Source organism: Salmo salar, chromosome 18, assembly GCF_965601325.2.
Source record: "Salmo salar chromosome 18, fSalSal1, whole genome shotgun sequence".
NCBI classification, from domain to species: Eukaryota; Metazoa; Chordata; class Actinopteri; order Salmoniformes; family Salmonidae; genus Salmo; species Salmo salar.
The window spans coordinates 57,183,192-57,202,692 of NC_138308.1; the positions used below are offsets into that span (position 1 = coordinate 57,183,192).

Sequence of the window (19,501 nt, forward strand, 5' to 3'; positions counted from 1 at the left end):
CATACCATCCACCCCCCCTGTTATTATACAGGTATACCGGTCCTGGCTGTCTCATCAACCCCCTGTTATTATACAGGTCTATTGGTCCTGGCTGTGCCATCATACCATCCCCCCTGTTATTATACAGGTCTATTGGTCCTGGCTGTTTCATCATACCACCCCCCCTGTTATTATACAGGTCTATTGGTCCTGGCTGTGCCATCATACCATCCCCCCTGTTATTATACAGGTCTATTGGTCCTGGCTGTTTCATCATACTATCCCCCCTTTTATTATACAGGTCTATTGGTCCTGGCTATTTCATCATACCATCCCCCCCTGTTATTATACAGGTCTATTGGTCCTGGCTGTTTCATCATACCATCCCCCCACCTGTTATTATACGGGTCATCATACCATCCCCCCCCCTCTGTTTGTATTCCTCATGGAATCCAGATGTATTTATTTTTTACTTTCCTGACTTATTGATTTTCTTTATTTAGAATCGGCCCGTCCCCAGACTAGACAGCTGAGTCTCCTGGCCGTCACTACAGCCTCCAGACCGTGAGGGAAAGTTCCAAGGATATTTGTTTAGTTTTAGTCTGACATTGTGATGCAACCTGTTCAATACCAGGTCTAAATGTCATATTAGTAAAACAACGTTTATTGACAACACATGTTTTTATTAAATAAAGTCCATACAATAACGTGTAATATAAATAATTTGCAGTAAGATATGAAAAGCTATATAACAAAAGTCAACAAATGTACATAGACACCTTAAATGGAAGGCCAGTGATCCATGAGATAATATCTTGTGTTTTTTTATAGAAACAAATGATACTAACATATCAAGTATTTATCATTTCCATCTAAAAACCCATTACAATATTTTATATTTACAATTTCATAGCTTTAATATGGGAGGTGTGTTTTATGGTCACTGGGTGCAGCTGTAACTGCTGAACACAGTGGGCAGGTTGTCAACAGGGTAGACTGTAGGTCCAGTCTTCATGGTCGGGGGACCGTTTGATAGAGTCCAGTTACATCGCAGCGTCAGCTCTATCAGGAATATCTTGAGGAGTACTTTGGCGAACTCTTTCCCTACACACATCCTGGTGCCGCCTCCGAACGGGATGTAGTTAAAACGCGACGAGTCCTCGGAGGATTTGTCCATGAAACGCTCCGGGTTGAAGTCCTCTTTGTTGGGGAAGACGTCGGCCACGTCGTGGGTGTCACAGATACTGTAGATGACGGTCCAGCCTTTGGGGATCTGGTAACCCTGGATACGTAGAATAACACAGCACTGTTAAGACAACTGTTCTGGAGTTTTACAGTCACTATCCCGTAAAAAATATATCAAATTGACAGATTAGTATTGTGTAGAAAAAATTAAAAAAAAGGCGAACTTACATTGAGTTGGAATGTCTTCAGCACCACTCTGAAGCCTCCGGGTACCGGAGGGTTTATCCTCAAGGTCTCTTTGATGACACAGCCTGTATACTTTAACTGTTCCAACACCTCAATGTTCACATTCTGCCCCAGCAGATCCACACCTAGTTCCTCCTGACACACAGAGCGCGACACACAGAGAGCGAGAGCGCGAGACACAGAGAGCGAGAGCGCGAGACACACAGAGAGCGAGAGCGCGAGACACACAGAGAGCGAGAGACAGAATTATTTCACAATCATTCCATAAGCCAATGAGATCTAAAAGGACATGATCAATGTCCTAGTAAATGAGTGGATGAATATTGATTAAATTGATGATTTCCAGCTATAAAATAACAGGTTGTTACCTGCTGGTGCAGTTCTTGTCTGAGTTTGTTGACCGCGTCGGGGTTGAGTCCCAGGAACATGACCAACGAGGTGGCTGTACTGGCAGTGGTCTCATGGCCTCCAAATAAAAGCTCTGTAGCTGACTCCTTAATAGCCTTCAGAGAGAAAAAGAGAGAGAAAAAGAGAGAGAAAAAGAGAGAGAAAAAGAGAGAGAAAAAGAGAGAGAAAAAGAGAGAGAAAAAGAGAGAGAAAAAGAGAGAGAAAAAGAGGAGAGAGGGAAAAAGAGGAGAGAGGGAAAAGAGGAGAGAGGGAAAAGAGGAGAGAGGGAAAAGAGGAGAGAGGGAAAAGAGGAGAGAGGAAAAGAGGAGAGAGGAAAAGAGGAGAGAGGAAAGAGGAGAGAGGAAGAGGAGAGAGGAAAGAGGAGAGAGGGAAAGAGGAGAGAGGGAGGAGAGACATTTGTTTTATTATTATTACTCACTGAGCAGAGATTCTTATAACACCACATCTGGTTTAAATGTACATTTATCATCTTAAGAACAAATTCTTATTCGGTTACTGGCCCCAACGCTCTAACCACTAGGCTACCTGCCGCCACCCAACGTCTCTGTGGTTGAAGATGGGGGATACATGTATAGGGTAGAGAGTATTACCTGCACGCTGAACGGCTCGTCTCTGTGGTTGAAGATGGGGGATACATGTATAGGGTAGTGAGTATTACCTGCACGCTGAACGGCTCGTCTCTGTGGTTGAAGATGGGGGATACATGTATAGGGTAGAGAGTATTACCTGCATGCTGAACGGCTCGTCTCTGTGGTTGAAGATGGGGGATACATGTATAGGGTAGAGAGTATTACCTGCATGCTGAACGGCTCGTCTCTGTGGTTGAAGATGGGGGATACATGTATAGGGTAGAGAGTATTACCTGCATGCTGAACGGCTCGTCACTGTTCCTACTGATCTCTATCAGCTGTTGTAGCGCATCTCTGTGTTTCACCTCACCACCATCAATTTTTTTCTGGATATTCTCCTCGATTTTGGAGTGGATTAAATTTCGGGCTTTCAATCCCTGTAGATAAAAAGAGATGTTTTTTTTTAAAAAAACATTAATTTAAGCCCTGACAATATCCTAAATACATTCTTTTAAAAATAAAAAATGTGATAGAATTAGAATTGAGTGTACCGCTACTTACCCGGTACAAACCGCTGAAGGGGACATCGACGGGCAGGGAGAAAAGGTTCTTGATCATCTCTTCGAAAGCCTCAACCAGCTCCTGTTCGTCGGTTTTGATCTGGTCCGGGTCAAAGCCCAGGAGGATCCTCATGGCGATGCGGAACATTAGGCGCTTCATCTCCGGGTAGACTAGAACGTAGGAGTCCTTCTCTAGCCATTCCGTCACGGCGCTCCTCACCTCCTCCTGGATCACGGGGATGTAGTGTTCCAAGGCATCCCGGGAGAAAGCTCTCATTATAGCCTAAAATACAGGAGCAACTTTCCGTTAAGAGGGGAGGGACATTTAAAATAAAATTAAAAAACACTTTAAATAGGTGCTGATTTTAGCCAAATATCTATGCGTAAAATACATTTAATTTGCTATTTTAAACATGGCTGCTGATTTTAGCCAAATATCTATGCGCAAAATACATTTAATTTGCTATTTTAAACATGGCTGCTGATTTTAGCACCCATTTTAAACATGGGTGCTGATTTTAGCCAAATATCTATGCGCAAAATACATTTAATTTGCTATTTTAAACATTTTATTCATGCAACAAACAAAAGTTTTAAAGCCACCTACGCACCTTCTTCTTGTTTTTGTGCTGAGTCCCGTGCATATTGGAGAGCGTGTCCGATCCCAAAATAGTTCTGACGGAAGCGGGCCACTGCACCGCGACAAGTTTATGTTCGCCCAGCAGAATCTGTCTGACGTTGTTCGCTCCCATGACACGCACTGTGGGGTTGCCAAAGAGATGCGTTCTGTAAATGCAGCCATACTTCCGCCGTTTCATCTGCAGGAACTTTCTCCTCTGCAATAAAATAAATAAAATGTTTGTTTATTATCAACGCAAAACATATACCAACAGGTAATATTACACAATATTACTATTATTAATACGTTTGAAAGTGTTATAGTTACCTGGAGAAGGAGTTGGAGCGTCTCTCCAATGAAAGGTAAGCCCATGGACCCAGGTGGGAGAGAGGCTCGACAGCTGGGATCCCGACCACGGATCAAATAAACTTCCCATAACTTCACCGCGACTAAAAAGAGAAAGATTGGAAGCACAATCGTACACAGAAGTGTCGCCACCAAAGTGTTCAAAGCCATTGTACTAGTGCGCGTAACGAGTCGAGTAAAACCAAACCAACTATAAACCTGTGAGGACTTTTAGATGGAGCAAGAGTTTGTTTGCTACTGAAAGTCTTGGGTGTTTTCTACGGCCTTTTTATACCCTTTCCCCCCCCAGGTCTCGGCCTCCTGTTACTTTGGCTTGGCGACAGAAATTAGTTCACACAAAGTTCATCTTTAATTGTTGTGCCATCTCGCTCCTCCCACCGAGTAGCAGCCTCTCCAAAAAAACCATTTGTTATCGGCGCATTTTAATACCACCTCCCGCTGGAGACGCACAATCAGGGATTTAACTCTGAAAAGGTGTTTAAGTCCCTCTAACAATAGGAACCATCCAAGGTGTCTTTGTTGCAAATATTCCGCCGTTTAGCCTCATTACATGTGATGAGTTCTGCGTGTAATGCCCAGAGCGGGGTCTTAATTGAAAGAGCGTTCAACACATTTCAATTAGCGCTGTTGGCTCCGAATTTAAATAATTTACCTTAATCCTCTTTAAATTCCAACACACGTCTTTGCTTTATTCGACTCATGCATTAAATAAAACTGAATTTGGTCAAATTAAATCAGTAAACAATCGTGTGAAAGCTTTAATCCAGCATTTTGTTGGAATAACTAAATGTGTTTATATTGTATTTTATTAGGTTATACGAATTAATGACAGTTGTTTTTTTGGAAGGCTAAACTGACAAGTTGTCAATTTTCTTTAGAGAGTTGTAGGTGTCCGGTGACGTAGTGTTCACCCTGGTTAAACTGGTCTAATCTAGAATGAGACTTTAACCTGTTGACTGTCTTGACTCTACCGCGTCCCTCTGCGGTCGGTGACGCTGCTCTGTCTGTATCTGTGGAAAGGCCTCTGTTATAAAAATAAAAAAACGATATCTTGCTTGCAGTGGGTTCAAACTTGGGTCAGTTGGTTGGGGGAAAAAAACAACTTGTCTTAGTGTTAACAAGGTTACTGGTAGGCTAAACATGTAAAGTAAACACCGCTGAACCAACCCAGTGTATTTGGAATCCCTTTTTTTTACGACAGCTTTAACAGGGGACGGACAAGGGACTCAGCCAGTCAAGCAGGAGACAGCATGGCTCCACACATTTTACAGCAACACATTCTACGCTTCCCGTTCCCCCATTCTCTCTCTCTCTCTCTCTCTTTCTTTCTCTCTCTATCTCTCTGTCTCTCTCTCTCTCTCTGTGTGTCGGGTCTCACCGAGGTGCTGAAGCGTTGCCCTGCAGTTCACCTCGTCACTATGTATGTAGTAATCCATGCTAATAGATTGAGGAGAAATAGCTCATATTCTCAGGCGTTTAATTAAACGCACATTTCCTGATTAGGAATTGAACCACATAGCCTATCCGAGGGAACTGAAGGGCGTGTATTATGGCATTACCTTTACTACACGTTTGAGGCGTATAGGTTATCTCAAACAAAACTGCCCTCCTCCGGTGAATAAGAACATTGTGTGAAATAGTTCCGTGATGTCATTTCCTTACTCTAGTCCACACTGGTGTCAGCTGAAGTTCAAGAGTACATCCATGTTTACATTTTAGTCATTTCGCAGACACTCTTATCCAGAGAGACTTACAGTAGTGAATACATACATTTCATACATTTTTAGTCATTTAGCAGAGGCTCTTATCCAGAGCGACTTACAGTAGTGAATGCATACATTTCATTTAAAAAAATGCTCCGTACTGGTCCCCCCCGTGGGAATCGAACCAACAACCCTGGTGTTGCAAACACCATGCTCTACCAACTGAGCCACACGGGACCATCCCTCAATGGATATTCACAACAGTCCATACGGACACATCATTTAACTGTTATATCCAGGTGGTCTTTAATACGCGCCTTTTAATAATAGCCTATAGAACCACCGTCTGACCCCGTGACCAATCATGTATTTCCTTTAGTTACAACCAGGACATTGACTTAAATGGTCACCAGTGATGTTTTTTTTTCGTGCTTCCTGTCCCAACAAAATGCATAGCTATTACGCGCACCGCTCTGTCTGTCTGTGTGTGAGAGAGAGAAACGGAGGAAGAGATTGAGAGAGGTGAGGTCTGTGTGTGTGTGTGTGTGTGTGTGTGTGTGAGAGAGAGAAACGGAGAAAGAGATTGAGAGAGATGAGGTCTGTTTCGGGGGGCGCATCGTCAGCGATTAGCTGGAGGCGGGAGAGGCTCTGCAACACCAGGAGGGGGATCTCTCCTCATTTCCCAAACGCTGGCGCTGACCTGCCAGTGCCCTACACCACGGACCCTGACATCTTGGTGAACTCCCGCGCACCAGCCAAGTTCACTGTCCATCAAATAACGAGATAGGAGACCGGGGACCGAGCATGAACGAACACCGAGACAGCAATTACAGCAGAACAGTTATTATCTCCCGCTGTCGGTCAATCACACAAATCAAATAAAGCCGTAACAGTGTAATTGGGTCAAGAGATAAAATGGCGTCCCACTTGTTGGAATAAAACGTTTTAACTGGAGCCTTCTACTTTATATTATCACTACTAGCCTGTAAACTACCCACTAGGATAATGTAATATATATTATCACTACTAGCCTGTAACCCACCCACTAGGATAATGTAATATATATTATCACTACTAGCCTGTAACCCACTAGGATAATGTAATATATATATATTATCACTACTAGCCGGTAAACTTCCCACTAGGATAATGTAATATATATTATCACTAGTAGCTTGTAACCTACCCACTAGGATAATGTAATATATATTATCACTACTAGCCTGTAAACTACCCACTAGGATAATGTAATATTTATTATCACTGCTAGCCTGTAATCTACCCGCTAGGATAATGTAATATATATTATCACTACTAGCCTGTAACCTACCCACGAGGATAATGTAATATATATTATCACTACTAGCCTGTAACCTACCCACTAGGATAATGGAATATATATTATCACTACTAGCCTGTAAACTACCCACTAGGATAATGTAATATATTATCACTACTAGCCTGTAACCCACTAGGATAATGTAATATATATTATCACTACTAGCCTGTAAACTACCCACTAGGATAATGTAATATATTATCACTACTAGCCTGCAAACTACCCACTAGGATAATGTAATATATTATCACTACTAGCCTGTAACCCATTAGGATAATGTAATATATATTATCACTACTAGCCTGTAAACTACCCGCTTGGATAATTTAAGACAGATCAAACTATTGTTAACATCATTCATTCACAGTTTCTTTTTTTTAATGACCATATATCTTCCATTAAAACCTCGATGTGTCTCTCTTTATGTGCTGTGCAAAGGGCTCCCCTGTCCACTTATAGAGGGGAGGAGATTTGATTTGTAGGTTTGCATGACGTATGTGCAGTTGGAGGTTCTGTCACAACAGGAGAGAAGGGGGGGTGAAGTCAGGAGAGGCACCGCTCAGCGGTTCACCCAGAGGTCAGTCCCTCCGGTCCCTCCACCCAGGAGAGGCACCGCTCAGCGGTTCACCCAGAGGTCAGTCCCTCCGGTCCCTCCACCCAGGAGAGGCACCGCTCAGCGGGTTCACCCAGAGGTCAGTCCCTCCGGTCCCTCCACCGAGGAGAGGCACCGCTCAGCGGTTCACCCAGAGGTCAGTCCCTCCACCGAGGAGAGGCACCGCTCAGCGGTTCACCCAGGGGTCAGTCCCTCCACCGAGGAGAGGCACCGCTCAGTGGTTCACCCAGAGGTCAGTCCCTCCGGTCCCTCCACCCAGGAGACGCACCGCTCAGCGGTTCACCCAGAGGTCAGTCCCTCCACCCAGGAGAGGCACCGCTCAGCGGTTCACCCAGAGGTCAGTCCCTCCAGTCCCTCCACCGACCCAGTGGCTCTAGGTGCAGCCATTCCCCCCCGTCAGGTCTAATTTCTCTGGGCTTGTTTGAGGGAGGGAGTCCCGGTAGGTGGAGTTATATCCATCCTGTGGAAAAACACCCTCAAGTGTTTTTTTTTTTAGTTGAATGGGAAACAATGGGCCATTTATTACGTCAGATTTGTATTGAAATGAAAAAGGTGTGAGAGGAGAGAAAAGAGGGATCATGATTTAGAATGGGTGTAATGTGTAAATAGGTCGGGCTGACCTCTGATCTGATTTAGAATGGGTGTAATGTGTAAATAGGTTGGGCCAACCACTGATCTGATTTAGAATGGGTGTAAAGTGTAAATAGGTTGGGCCAGCCTCTGATCTGATTTAGAATGGGTGTAATGTGTAAATAGGTTGGGACAACCACTGCTCTGATTTAGAATGGGTGTAATGTGTAAATAGGTTGGGTAGACCACTGATCTGATTTAGAATGGGTGTAATGTGTAATTAGGTTGTGCCGACCACTGATCTGATTTAGAATGGGTGTAATGTGTAAATACGTTGGACCGACCACTGATCTGATTTAGAATGGGTGTAATGTGTAAATAGGTTGGACCGACCACTGATCTGATTTAGAATGGGTGTAATGTGTAAACAGGTTGGGCCAACCACTGATCTGATTTAGAATGGGTGTAATGTGTAAATAGGTTGGGTAGACCACTGATCTGATTTAGAATGGGTGTAATGTGTAATTAGGTTGTGCCGACCACTGATCTGATTTAGAATGGGTTGAATGTGTAAATAGGTTGGGCCGACCACTGATCTGATTTAGAATGGGTGTAATGTGTAAATAGGTCGGGCCGACCTCTGATCTGATTTAGAATGGGTGTAATGTGTAAATAGGTTGGGCCGACCTCTGATCTGATTTAGAATGGGTGTAATGTGGAAATAGGTTGGGCCGACCACTGATCTGATTTAGAATGGGTGTAATGTGTAAATAGGTCGGGCCAACCACTGATCTGATTTAGAATGGGTGTAATGTGTAAACAGGTTGGGCCGACCACTGATCTGATTTAGAATGGGTGTAATGTGTAAATAGGTTGGGCCGACCGCTGATCTGATTTAGAATGGGTGTAATGTGTAAATAGGTTGAGCCGACCACTGATCTGATTTAGAATGGGTGTAATGTGCAAATAGGTTGGACCGACCACTGATCTGATTTAGAATGGGTGTAATGTGTAATTAGGTTGGGCCGACCACTGATCTGATTTAGAATGGGTGTAATGTGTAAAAAGGTTGGGCCGACCACTGATCTGATTTAGAATGGGTGTAATGTGTAAATAGGTTGGGCTGACCACTGATCTGATTTAGAATGGGTGTAATGTGTAAACAGGTTGGGCCGACCTCTGATCTGATTTAGAATGGGTGTAATGTGTAAATAGGTTGGGCTGACCACTGATCTTTGATTCCAGCTCGTTATTACCACATAACACATCGCAGGGAAAGAAATCCAGACACGTTCCCAAATAGCACTCTATTCCCTATATAGTGCTATACTTTACCTGGTCAAATGTAGTGCACTATAAAGGGGATAGCATGTCATTTGGAACTGAGACAAAGTTTCTTGGTCTGTTTCTGGCTTCTTCACCGACAGAAGAAGCTCCTTTTTATTCAGAGTATCGGTACAATGGGGAAAGTATTCCATTTTATTAACTTTGTCAAATATACCATTTTTTTAAAATCCACCAGGACAAAAGGAATGTTTCAGGTTGGTAAACTATATTACATAATTCACTCATCACCTGGTCATTATATAAACATCATGTATATAAATAACAGACTTTACATCCTGTATATAAATGCTCTATAAATAACAGATTTTACATCCTGTATATAAATAACAGACTTTACATCCTGTATATAAATGCTCTATAAATAACAGAGTTTACATCCTGTATATAAATAACAGACTTTGTATAAATAACTTTGTCAAATACACCAATTTTTTTTAAATCCACCAGGACAAAAGGAATGTTTCAGGTTGGTAAACTATATTACATAATTCACTCATCACCTGGTCATTATATAAACATCATGTATATAAATAACAGACTTTACATCCTGTATATAAATGCTCTATAAATATACAGACTTTACATCCTGTATATAAATTCTCTATAAATAACAGACTTTACATCCTGTATATAAATGCTCTATAAATAACAGATTTTACATCCTGTATATAAATGCTCCATAACTAATATTAGACTTTACATCCTGTATATAAATGCTCTATAAATAGATTTTACATCCTGTATACACATGCTCTATAAATAACAGACTTTACATCCTGTATATACAGTACTAGTCAAAACTTGACACACCTAATCATTCCAGGGTTTTTACATTTACATTACATTTAAGTCATTTAGCAGACGCTCTTATCCAGAGCGACTTACAAAATGGTGCATTCACCTTATGATATCCAGTGGAACAACCACTTTACAATAGTGCATCTAAATCTTTTAAGGGGGGGGGGGGGGGTTAGAAGGATTACTTTATCCTATCCTAGGTATTCCTTAAAGAGGTGGGGTTTCAGGTGTCTCCGCTGTCCTGGCGTCGTGAGGGAGCTTGTTCCACCATTGGGGTGCCAGAGCAGCGAACAGTTTTGACTGGGCTGAGCGGGAACTGTGCTTCCTCAGAGGTAGGGGGGCCAGCAGGCCAGTGGTGGATGAACGCAGTGCCCTTGTTTGGGTGTAGGGCCTGATCAGAGCCTGAAGGTATGGAGGTGCCGTTCCCTTCACAGCTCTGTAGGCAATCACCATGGTCTTGTAGCGGATGCGAGCTTCAACTGGAAGCCAGTGGAGAGAGCGGAGGAGCGGGGTGTGGTGAGAGAACTTGGGAAGGTTGAACACCAGACGGGCTGCGGCGTTCTGGATGAGTTGTAGGGGTTTAATGGCACAGGCAGGGAGCCCAGCCAACAGCGAGTTGCAGTAATCCAGACGGGAGATGACAAGTGCCTGGATTAGGACCTGCGCCGCTTCCTGTGTGAGGCAGGGTCGTACTCTGCGAATGTTGTAGAGCATGAACCTACAGGATCGGGTCACCGCCTTGATGTTAGTGGAGAACGACAGGGTGTTGTCCAGGATCACGCCAAGGTTCTTAGCACTCTGGGAGGAGGACACAAGGGAGTTGTCAACCGTGATGGCGAGATCATGGAACGGGCAGTCCTTCCCCGGGAGGAAGAGCAGCTCTGTCTTGCCGAGGTTCAGCTTGAGCTGGTGATCCGTCATCCACACTGATATGTCTGACAGACATGCAGAGATGCGATTCGCCGCCTGGTTATCAGAAGGGGGAAAGGAGAAGATTAATTGTGTGTCGTCTGCATAGCAATGATAGGAGAGACCATGTGAGGATATGACAGAGCCAAGTGACTTGGTGTATAGCGAGAATAGGAGAGGGCCTAGAACAGAGCCCTGGGGGACACCAGTGGTGAGAGCGCATGGTGCGGAGACAGATTCTCGCCACGCCACCTGGTAGGAGCGACCTGTCAGGTAGGACGCAATCCAAGCCTGGGCCGCGCCGGAGATGCCCAACTCGGAGAGGGTGGAGAGGAGGATCTGATGGTTCACAGTATCAAAGGCAGCAGATAGGTCTAGAAGGATGAGAGCAGAGGAGAGAGAGTTAGCTTTAGCAGTGCGGAGAGCCTCCGTGACACAGAGAAGAGCAGTCTCAGTTGAATGCCCAGTCTTGAAACCTGACTGATTAGGATCAAGAAGGTCATTCTGAGAGAGATAGCAGGAGAGCTGGCAAAGGACGGCACGTTCAAGAGTTTTGGAGAGAAAAGAAAGAAGGGATACTGGTCTGTAGTTGTTGACATCGGAGGGATCGAGTGTAGGTTTTTTCAGAAGGGGTGCAACTCTCGCTCTCTTGAAGACGGAAGGGACGTAGCCAGCGGTCAAGGATGAGTTGATGAGCGAGGTGAGGAAGGGGAGAAGGTCTCCGGAAATGGTCTGGAGAAGAGAGGAGGGGATAGGGTCAAGTGGGCAGGTTGTTGGGCGGCCGGCCGTCACAAGACGCGAGATTTCATCTGGAGAGAGAGGGGAGAAAGAGGTCAAAGCACAGGGTAGGGAAGTGTGAGCAGGACCAGCGGTGTCGTTTGACTTAGCAAACGAGGATCGGATATCGTCAACCTTCTTTTCAAAATGGTTGACGAAGTCATCCGCAGAGAGGGAGGAGGGGGGGGGGAGGGGGAGGAGGATTCAGGAGGGAGGAGAAGGTAGCAAAGAGCTTCCTAGGGTTAGAGGCAGATGCTTGGAATTTAGAGTGGTAGAAAGTGGCTTTAGCAGCAGAGACAGAAGAGGAGAATGTAGAGAGGAGTGAGTGAAAGGATGCCAGGTCCGCAGGGAGGCGAGTTTTCCTCCATTTCCGCTCGGCTGCCCGGAGCCTTGTTCTGTGAGCTCGTAGTGAGTCGTCGAGCCACGGAGCAGGAGGGGAGGACCGAGCCGGCCTGGAGGATAGGGGACAGAGAAAATCAAAGGATGCAGAAAGGGAGGAGAGGAGGGTTGAGGAGGCAGAATCAGGAGATAGGTTGGAGAAGGTTTGAGCAGAGGGAAGAGATGATAGGATGGAAGAGGAGAGAGTAGCGGGAGAGAGAGAGCGAAGGTTGGGACGGCGCAATACCATCCGAGTAGGGGCAGAGTGAGAAGTTTTGGATGAGAGCAAGAGGGAAAAGGATACAAGGTAGTGGTCGGAGATTTGGAGGGGAGTTGCAATGAGATCAGTGGAAGAACAGCATCTAGTAAAGATGAGGTCAAGCGTATTGCCTGCCTTGTGAGTAGGGGGGGAAGGTGAGAGGGTGAGGTCAAAAGAGGAGAGGAGTGGAAAGAAGGAGGCAGAGAGGAATGAGTCAAAGGTAGACGTGGGGAGGTTAAAGTCACCCAAAACTGTGAGAGGTGAGCCATCCTCAGGAAAGGAACTTATCAAGGCGTCAAGCTCATTGATGAACTCTCCAAGGGAACCTGGAGGGCGATAAATGATAAGGATGTTAAGCTTGAAAGGGCTGGTAACTGTGACAGCATGGAATTCAAATGAGGAGATAGACAGATGGGTCAGGGGAGAAAGAGAGAATGTCCTTTTTCTTTATTTTTACTATTTTCTATATTGTAGAATAATAGTGAAGACATCAAATCTATGAAATAACACATATGGAATCATGTAATAACCAAAAAAGTGTTAAACAAATCAAAAATATATTTTAGATTTGAGATTCTTCAAAGTAGCCACCCTTTGCCTTTATGACAGCTTTGCACACTCTTGGCATTCTCTCAACCAGCTTCATGAGGTAGTCACCTGGAATGCATTTCAATTAACAGGTGTGCCTTGTTAAAAGTTAATTTGTGGAATTTCTTTCCTTTTTATTTTTCATATATATATTTTTTAAATTATTCAACAACAGTACAATACAGCTAGTACTACAACAAAAGGTTTTTCCACCCGCCACAGCCTCCAAAATAAAAAAAATGAATTAAAACAATGACAAAATAAATACAATTAGAATAGTAATAATACTAATAATGACTAAATAGGACAAATGACAAGAGAGACCGACATAGACACAAAGCAATACAAACAGTACATTAGAGAGACAATAGCTACATCAATCTACAAGAGGACATCCAACAACCTCAATGGAAGTGTTCCCATATAGTCCAGGAAGAGTTGCCCTATTTTCACAAATTAGTTTAATTTATTACTTAAAGCATAGGTCATCTTCTATGGACTTGGTCTTTTACCAAATAGGGCTATCTTCTGTATACCACCCCTACCTTGTCACAACACAAGTGATTGGCTCAAACGCAATAAGAAATAAAGGAATTCCATATATTTTTATTTGTTTAACACTTTTTTTGGTTACTACATGATTCCATATGTGTTATTTCATAGTTTTGATGTCTTCACTATTATTCTAAAATGTAGAAAATAGTAAAAATAAAGAAAAACCCTGGAATGAGTAGGTGTGTCCAAACCTTTGACTGGGACTGTATATCCCTGGACTTCGTCACTGGTCTCCCTCCATCTGATGGTGGACAGGTTTTCCAAAGCTGCCTATTTCATTCCCCTCCCCAAGCTACCCTCAGCCAAGGAGACGGCCCGGCTCATGGTGCAGGAGACGGCCCGGCTCATGGTGCAGGACGTCTTCCGGATCCATGGACTTCCGGTGGACATGGTCTCCGACTGTGGCCATCAGTTCTTGTCCCGGTTCTGGAAGGCGTTCCGCACACTCATTGGGTCGTCGGTCTGCCTGTCCTCCGGGTTCCACCTCCAGTCTAAACAGCCTGTCGGAGCGAGCCAATCAGGACCTGGAGACGACTCTTCGTTGCCTCGTCTCCGCCAACCCCACCACCTGGAGCCAGCAGCTTGTGTGGGTTGAATACGCCTGCAGCACTCTCTCCTGCTCAGCGGCTGGTCTCTCGCCTTTCGAGTATTAGATGGGTCATCAGCCCCTGCTATTCCCTTAGCAAGAAGGAGGAAGAGGTCAGCATACCCTGGCCTAGATGTTCGTCCGCCACTGTCGCCATACCTGGAAGAGAGCTCGGTCTGCTCTTCTCAAGACCACCTCTAGGTATCAACGACAGGTAGACCGCCACGGGACCCTGGCTCCCCACTACCGTCTCAGGCAGAGGGTATGGCTGCCCACTCGGGATCTGCCCCTCTGGGTGGAGTCCCACAAACTGTCCCACAATTTTATCGTCCCTTTCGGCCATCTCTAAAATATACAAACCCTCCGTATACAACCCACTTTTCATGTATCAAGGATTAAACCGCTGTCTCACAGCCCTCTGTCCCCTCTTTTTCTGTTTGTCTGTTGCCAGTTCGTCTTGTTTTGTCAAGCCTACCAGCGTGTTTTTTTTCCCCGTACTCCTGTTCTCTCTAGTCCATGTTTTGTAGTTCTCCCGGGTTTGGACCATTCTACCTGCCTGCTGTTCAGTACCTTTCTGAGTCTGCCGTGGATTACTGACCTCTGCCTGCCCCGTTGTCACAGTTGTCGTTGGTAGAAATGGACCAAAACGCAGCAGGTATGTGCAGGCTCATCTTGACTTTTATTAACTATCAAAAATGAACACCCAAAATAACAAAGAACTCACGAGAATGAATGAACAACCAACAGTCTGGCAAAGCATAGGCTCAACACAGAACAATTCCCCCCAACCCCAAAGACAAACACACACACCTATATAGGACCTCCAATCAAAGGCAACTATACACACCTGCCTTCAATTGGAAGTCCCAATCATCAACCCAACATTTAACAAACACAAACCCCCTGCCACATCCTGACCTAGACTAAGCAATACGCCCTCTGCTGGTCAGGACGTGACAGTACCCCCCCCCCCCTCAAGGTGCAGACTCCAGGATGCACCTAAAAAAGAAAAACAAGAAAATCCCCAATACCCCAACAAAAACCCAACAAACAATAACCCCTAAACCATAAGGGAGGGAAGGTGGCTGCCTTCACCGACGGCACTGTGCTACACCCTCCCTCCGCAACCCACCTATCCTGGAGGTGGCTCAGGTGCAGGCCGTTCCAGGCAGTCGGGCGACTCTGGCAGCTCGGGACACTCGGGGCGGTCGGGGCAGTCTGGCCACTCGGGACGGTCGGGGCAGTCTGGCCACTCGGGACGGTCGGGGCAGTCTGGCCACTCGGGACGGTCGGGGCAGTCTGGCCACTCGGGACGGTCGGGGCAGTCTGGCCACTCGGGACGGTCGGGGCAGTCTGGCCACTCGGGACGGTCGGGGCAGTCTGGCCACTCCGGGACGGTCGGGGCAGTCTGGCCACTCCGGCAGGTCGGGGCAGTCTGGCCACTCCGGCAGGTCGGGGCAGTCTGGCCACGCCGGCAGGTCGGGGCAGTCTGGCCACTCCGGCAGGTCGGGGCAGTCTGGCCACTCCGGCAGGTCGGGGCAGTCTGGCCACTCCGGTAGGTCGGGGCAGTCTGGCTACTCCGGCAGGTCGGGGCAGTCTGGCCACTCCGGCAGGTCGGGGCAGTCTGGCCACTCCGGCAGGTCGGGGCAGTCCGGCCACTCCGGCAGGTCGGGGCAGTCCGGCCACTCCGGCAGGTCGGGGCAGTCCGGCCACTCCGGCAGGTCGGGGCAGTCCGGCCACTCCGGCAGGTCGGGGCAGTCCGGCCACTCCGGCAGGTCGGGGCAGTCCGGCCACTCCGGCAGGTCGGGGCAGTCCGGCCACTCCGGCAGGTCGGGGCAGTCCGGCCACTCCGGCAGGTCGGGGCAGTCTGGCCACTCCGGCAGTTCAGCGCAGTCTGGCCACTCCGGCAGTTCAGCGCAGTCTGACCTCTCTGGCGACTGTTGACTGGCGGGCAGCTCTGACGACTGTTGACTGGCGGGCAGCTCTGACGACTGTTGACTGGCGGGCAGCTCTGACGACTGTTGACTGGCGGGCAGCTCTGACGACGACTGTTGACTGGCGGGCAGCTCTGACGACGACTGTTGACTGGCGGGCAGCTCTGACGACGACTGTTGACTGGCTGGCAGCTCTGATGACGACTGTTGACTGGCGGGCAGCTCTGATGACGACTGTTGGCTGGCGGGCAGCTCTGATGACGACTGTTGACTGGCGGGCAGCTCTGGCGACTGTTGACTGGCGGGCAGCTCTTGCCCCGTCAAACAGCCCTTGTGCCCCCCCCCTAAAAAATTATTGGGGGTGCCTCTCGGTCTCCCTTACCTCGCCAGCCTTCTTCCGCTGCTTGGTCCTTTGTTGGTGGGGAATTCTGTCACAGTTGTCGTCGGTAGAAATGGACCAAAACGCAGCAGGTATGTGCAGGCTCATCTTGACTTTTATTAACTATCAAAAATGAACACCCAAAATAACAAAGAACTCACGAGAATGCATGAACAACCAACAGTCTGGCAAAGCATAGGCTCAACACAGAACAATTCCCCACAACCCCAAAGACAAACACACACACCTATATAGGACCTCCAATCAAAGGCAACTATACACACCTGCCTTCAATTGGAAGTCCCAATCATCAACCCAACATTTAATAAACACAAACCCCCTGCCACATCCTGACCTAGACTAAGCAATACGCCCTCTGCTGGTCAGGACGTGACACCCGTTTTGTCAATAAACGTCTGTTATTCGAACTATCTGCATTTGGGTTTTATCCTCAGTTGTGATACCTAACAATAATTACTTTTTTTATTCAACCTATGTTTGGGGGGCCCCAGATTTTATTGGGGGGGGGGGGGGGGCTACAGATGGCTCCATCAGTCCGCTAATTCAGTGAGGGGAAAAAAGTATTTGATCCCCAGCTGATTTTGTACGTTTGCCCACTGACAAACAAATTATCAGTCTATAATTTTAATGGTAGGTTTATTTGAACAGTGAGAGATGGAATAACAACAAAAAAATAGATGAAAAACGCATGTCAAAAATGTTATAAAATGATTTGCATTTTAATGAAAAACATTTATGAAATCACTACTGTAAGTCTCTCTGGATAAGAGCGTCTGCTAAATGTCTAAAATGTAAATTCTTGGGCTGCTTTATTCCCCTCTAACCGGGAACGGAGTCAGTGGGTCAGAAACCAGTCAAATAAGGTGATCTGGGCAGTATTAGCTATCCAACCGAGTCAAAAATATTCAAAATTACATAACAAGTGTTTTACATGTAGAATGTGCCATTGAAGTTAGAAAAATAAACTCACCCATTTAAACTCTTTTCATATAATAGTCATGAACTCAGTTCTGTTCTGCTTCCTGTTCAGATGGGTTTTTATAAACAGCGGTTCTGTTCAGATGGGTTTTTATAAACAGCAGTTCTGTTCAGATGGGTTTTTATAAACAGCAGTTCTGTTCAGATGGGTTTTTATAAACAGCAGTTCTGTTCAGCCTCCTGTTCAGATGGGTTTTTATAAACAGCAGTTCTGTTCAGATGGGTTTTTATTAACAGCGGTTCTGTTCAGATGGGTTTTTATAAAAAGCAGATCTGTTCAGATGGGTTTTTATAAACAGCAGTTCTGTTCTGCCTCCTGTTCAGATGGGTTTTTATAAACAGCAGTTCTGTTCAGATGGGTTTTTATAAAAAACGGTTCGGTTCAGATGGGTTTTTATAAACAGCGGTTCTGTTCAGATGGGTTTTTATAAACAGCAGTTCTGTTCAGATGGGTTTTTATAAACAGCAGTTCTGTTCAGATGGGTTTTTATAAAACAGCAGTTCTGTTCAGATGGGTTTTTATAAACAGCAGTTCTGTTCTGCCTCCTGTTCAGATGGGTTTTTATAAAAAGCAGTTCTGTTCAGATGGGTTTTTATAAACAGCGGTTCTGTTCAGATGGGTTTTTATAAACAGCGGTTCTGTTCAGATGGGTTTTTATAAACAGCAGTTCTGTTCAGATGGGTTTTTATAAAAAGCAGTTCTGTTCAGATGGGTTTTTATAAACAGCAGTTTTGTTCTGCCTCCTGTTCAGATGGGTTTTTATAAACAGCAGTTCTGTTCAGATGGGTTTTTATAAACAGCAGTTCTGTTCAGATGGGTTTTTATAAACAGCGGTTCTGTTCAGATGGGTTTTTATAAACAGCGGTTCTGTTCAGATGGGTTTTTATAAACAGCGGTTCTGTTCAGATGGGTTTTTATAAAAAGCAGTTCTGTTCAGATGGGTTTTTATAAACAGCAGTTCTGTTCAGATGGGTTTTTATAAACAGCAGTTCTGTTCAGATGGGTTTTTATAAACAGCAGTTCTGTTCTGCCTCCTGTTCAGATGGGTTTTTATAAAAAGCAGTTCTGTTCAGATGGGTTTTTATAAACAGCGGTTCTGTTCAGATGGGTTTTTATAAACAGCGGTTCTGTTCAGATGGGTTTTTATAAACAGCAGTTCTGTTCAGATGGGTTTTTATAAAAAGCAGTTCTGTTCAGATGGGTTTTCATAAACAGCAGTTTTGTTCTGCCTCCTGTTCAGATGGGTTTTTATAAACAGCAGTTCTGTTCAGATGGGTTTTTATAAACAGCGGTTCTGTTCAGATGGGTTTTTATAAACAGCAGTTCTGTTCAGATGGGTTTTATAAACAGCAGTTCTGTTCAGATGAGTTTTTATAAACAGCAGTTCTGTTCAGATGGGTTTTTATAAACAGCAGTTCTGTTCAGATGGGTTTTTATAAAAAGCAGTTCTGTTCAAATGGGTTTTTATAAACAGCAGTTCTGTTCAGATGGGTTTTTATAAACAGCAGTTCTGTTCAGATGGGTTTTTATAAACAGCAGTTCTGTTCAGATGGGTTTTTATAAAAAGCAGTTCTGTTCAGATGGGTTTTTATAAACAGCGGTTCTATTCAGATGGGTTTTTATAAACAGCGGTTCTGTTCAGATGGGGTTTTATAAACAGCAAGGAGTCAGTGATGACGCACTGTAGTGAATAGAGCACTTCCTGCATCGCCAAGTCAGGACCAGAGTCAGTCAGAGTCAGGAGCAGAGTCAGTCAGTCAGGACCACAGTCAGTCAGTCAGGACCCGAGTCAGGACCCGAGTCAGTCAGAGTCAGGACCAGAGTCAGGACCAGA

At 45.4% G+C, this 19,501-nt stretch overlaps 1 protein-coding gene across 2 annotated transcripts; it reads right to left on the bottom strand.

Annotated features, from left to right (window-relative positions):
• Positions 1–622: 622 nt before the first annotated feature.
• cyp26a1 (cytochrome P450, family 26, subfamily A, polypeptide 1) lies at positions 623–4,540 on the bottom strand. 2 transcript variants are annotated; one of them, XM_082965006.1, is made up of 8 exons: positions 3,894–4,540; positions 3,559–3,783; positions 2,949–3,230; positions 2,681–2,824; positions 2,545–2,634; positions 1,779–1,913; positions 1,393–1,545; positions 623–1,261 (listed from the first exon to the last, which is right to left on the bottom strand). In XM_082965006.1, exons 1-8 carry the CDS (start codon positions 4,080–4,082, stop codon positions 920–922), a joined length of 1,560 nt encoding a protein of 519 aa, XP_082821132.1. In that variant the 5' UTR covers positions 4,083–4,540; the 3' UTR covers positions 623–919. The 2 variants fall into 2 exon arrangements, with proteins under 2 accessions (XP_082821132.1, XP_082821133.1); XM_082965007.1 differs by lacking the exon at positions 2,545–2,634 and having other exon boundaries at positions 3,894–4,531.
• Between the last annotated feature and the right edge of the window lie 14,961 nt (positions 4,541–19,501).

Excerpts from the sequence above, each read along its gene's own strand:
- cyp26a1 (XM_082965006.1), bottom strand. The coding sequence starts at position 4,082 with ATGGCTTTGAACACTTTGGTGGCGACACTTCTGTGTACGATTGTGCTT. Across the intron at positions 3,784-3,893 it reads CGCTCCAACTCCTTCTCCAG|AGGAGAAAGTTCCTGCAGAT; the intron begins GTAACTATAACA and ends ATTTTATTGCAG. Across the intron at positions 2,825-2,948 it reads CCTTCAGCGGTTTGTACCGG|GGATTGAAAGCCCGAAATTT; the intron begins GTAAGTAGCGGT and ends TTTTATCTACAG.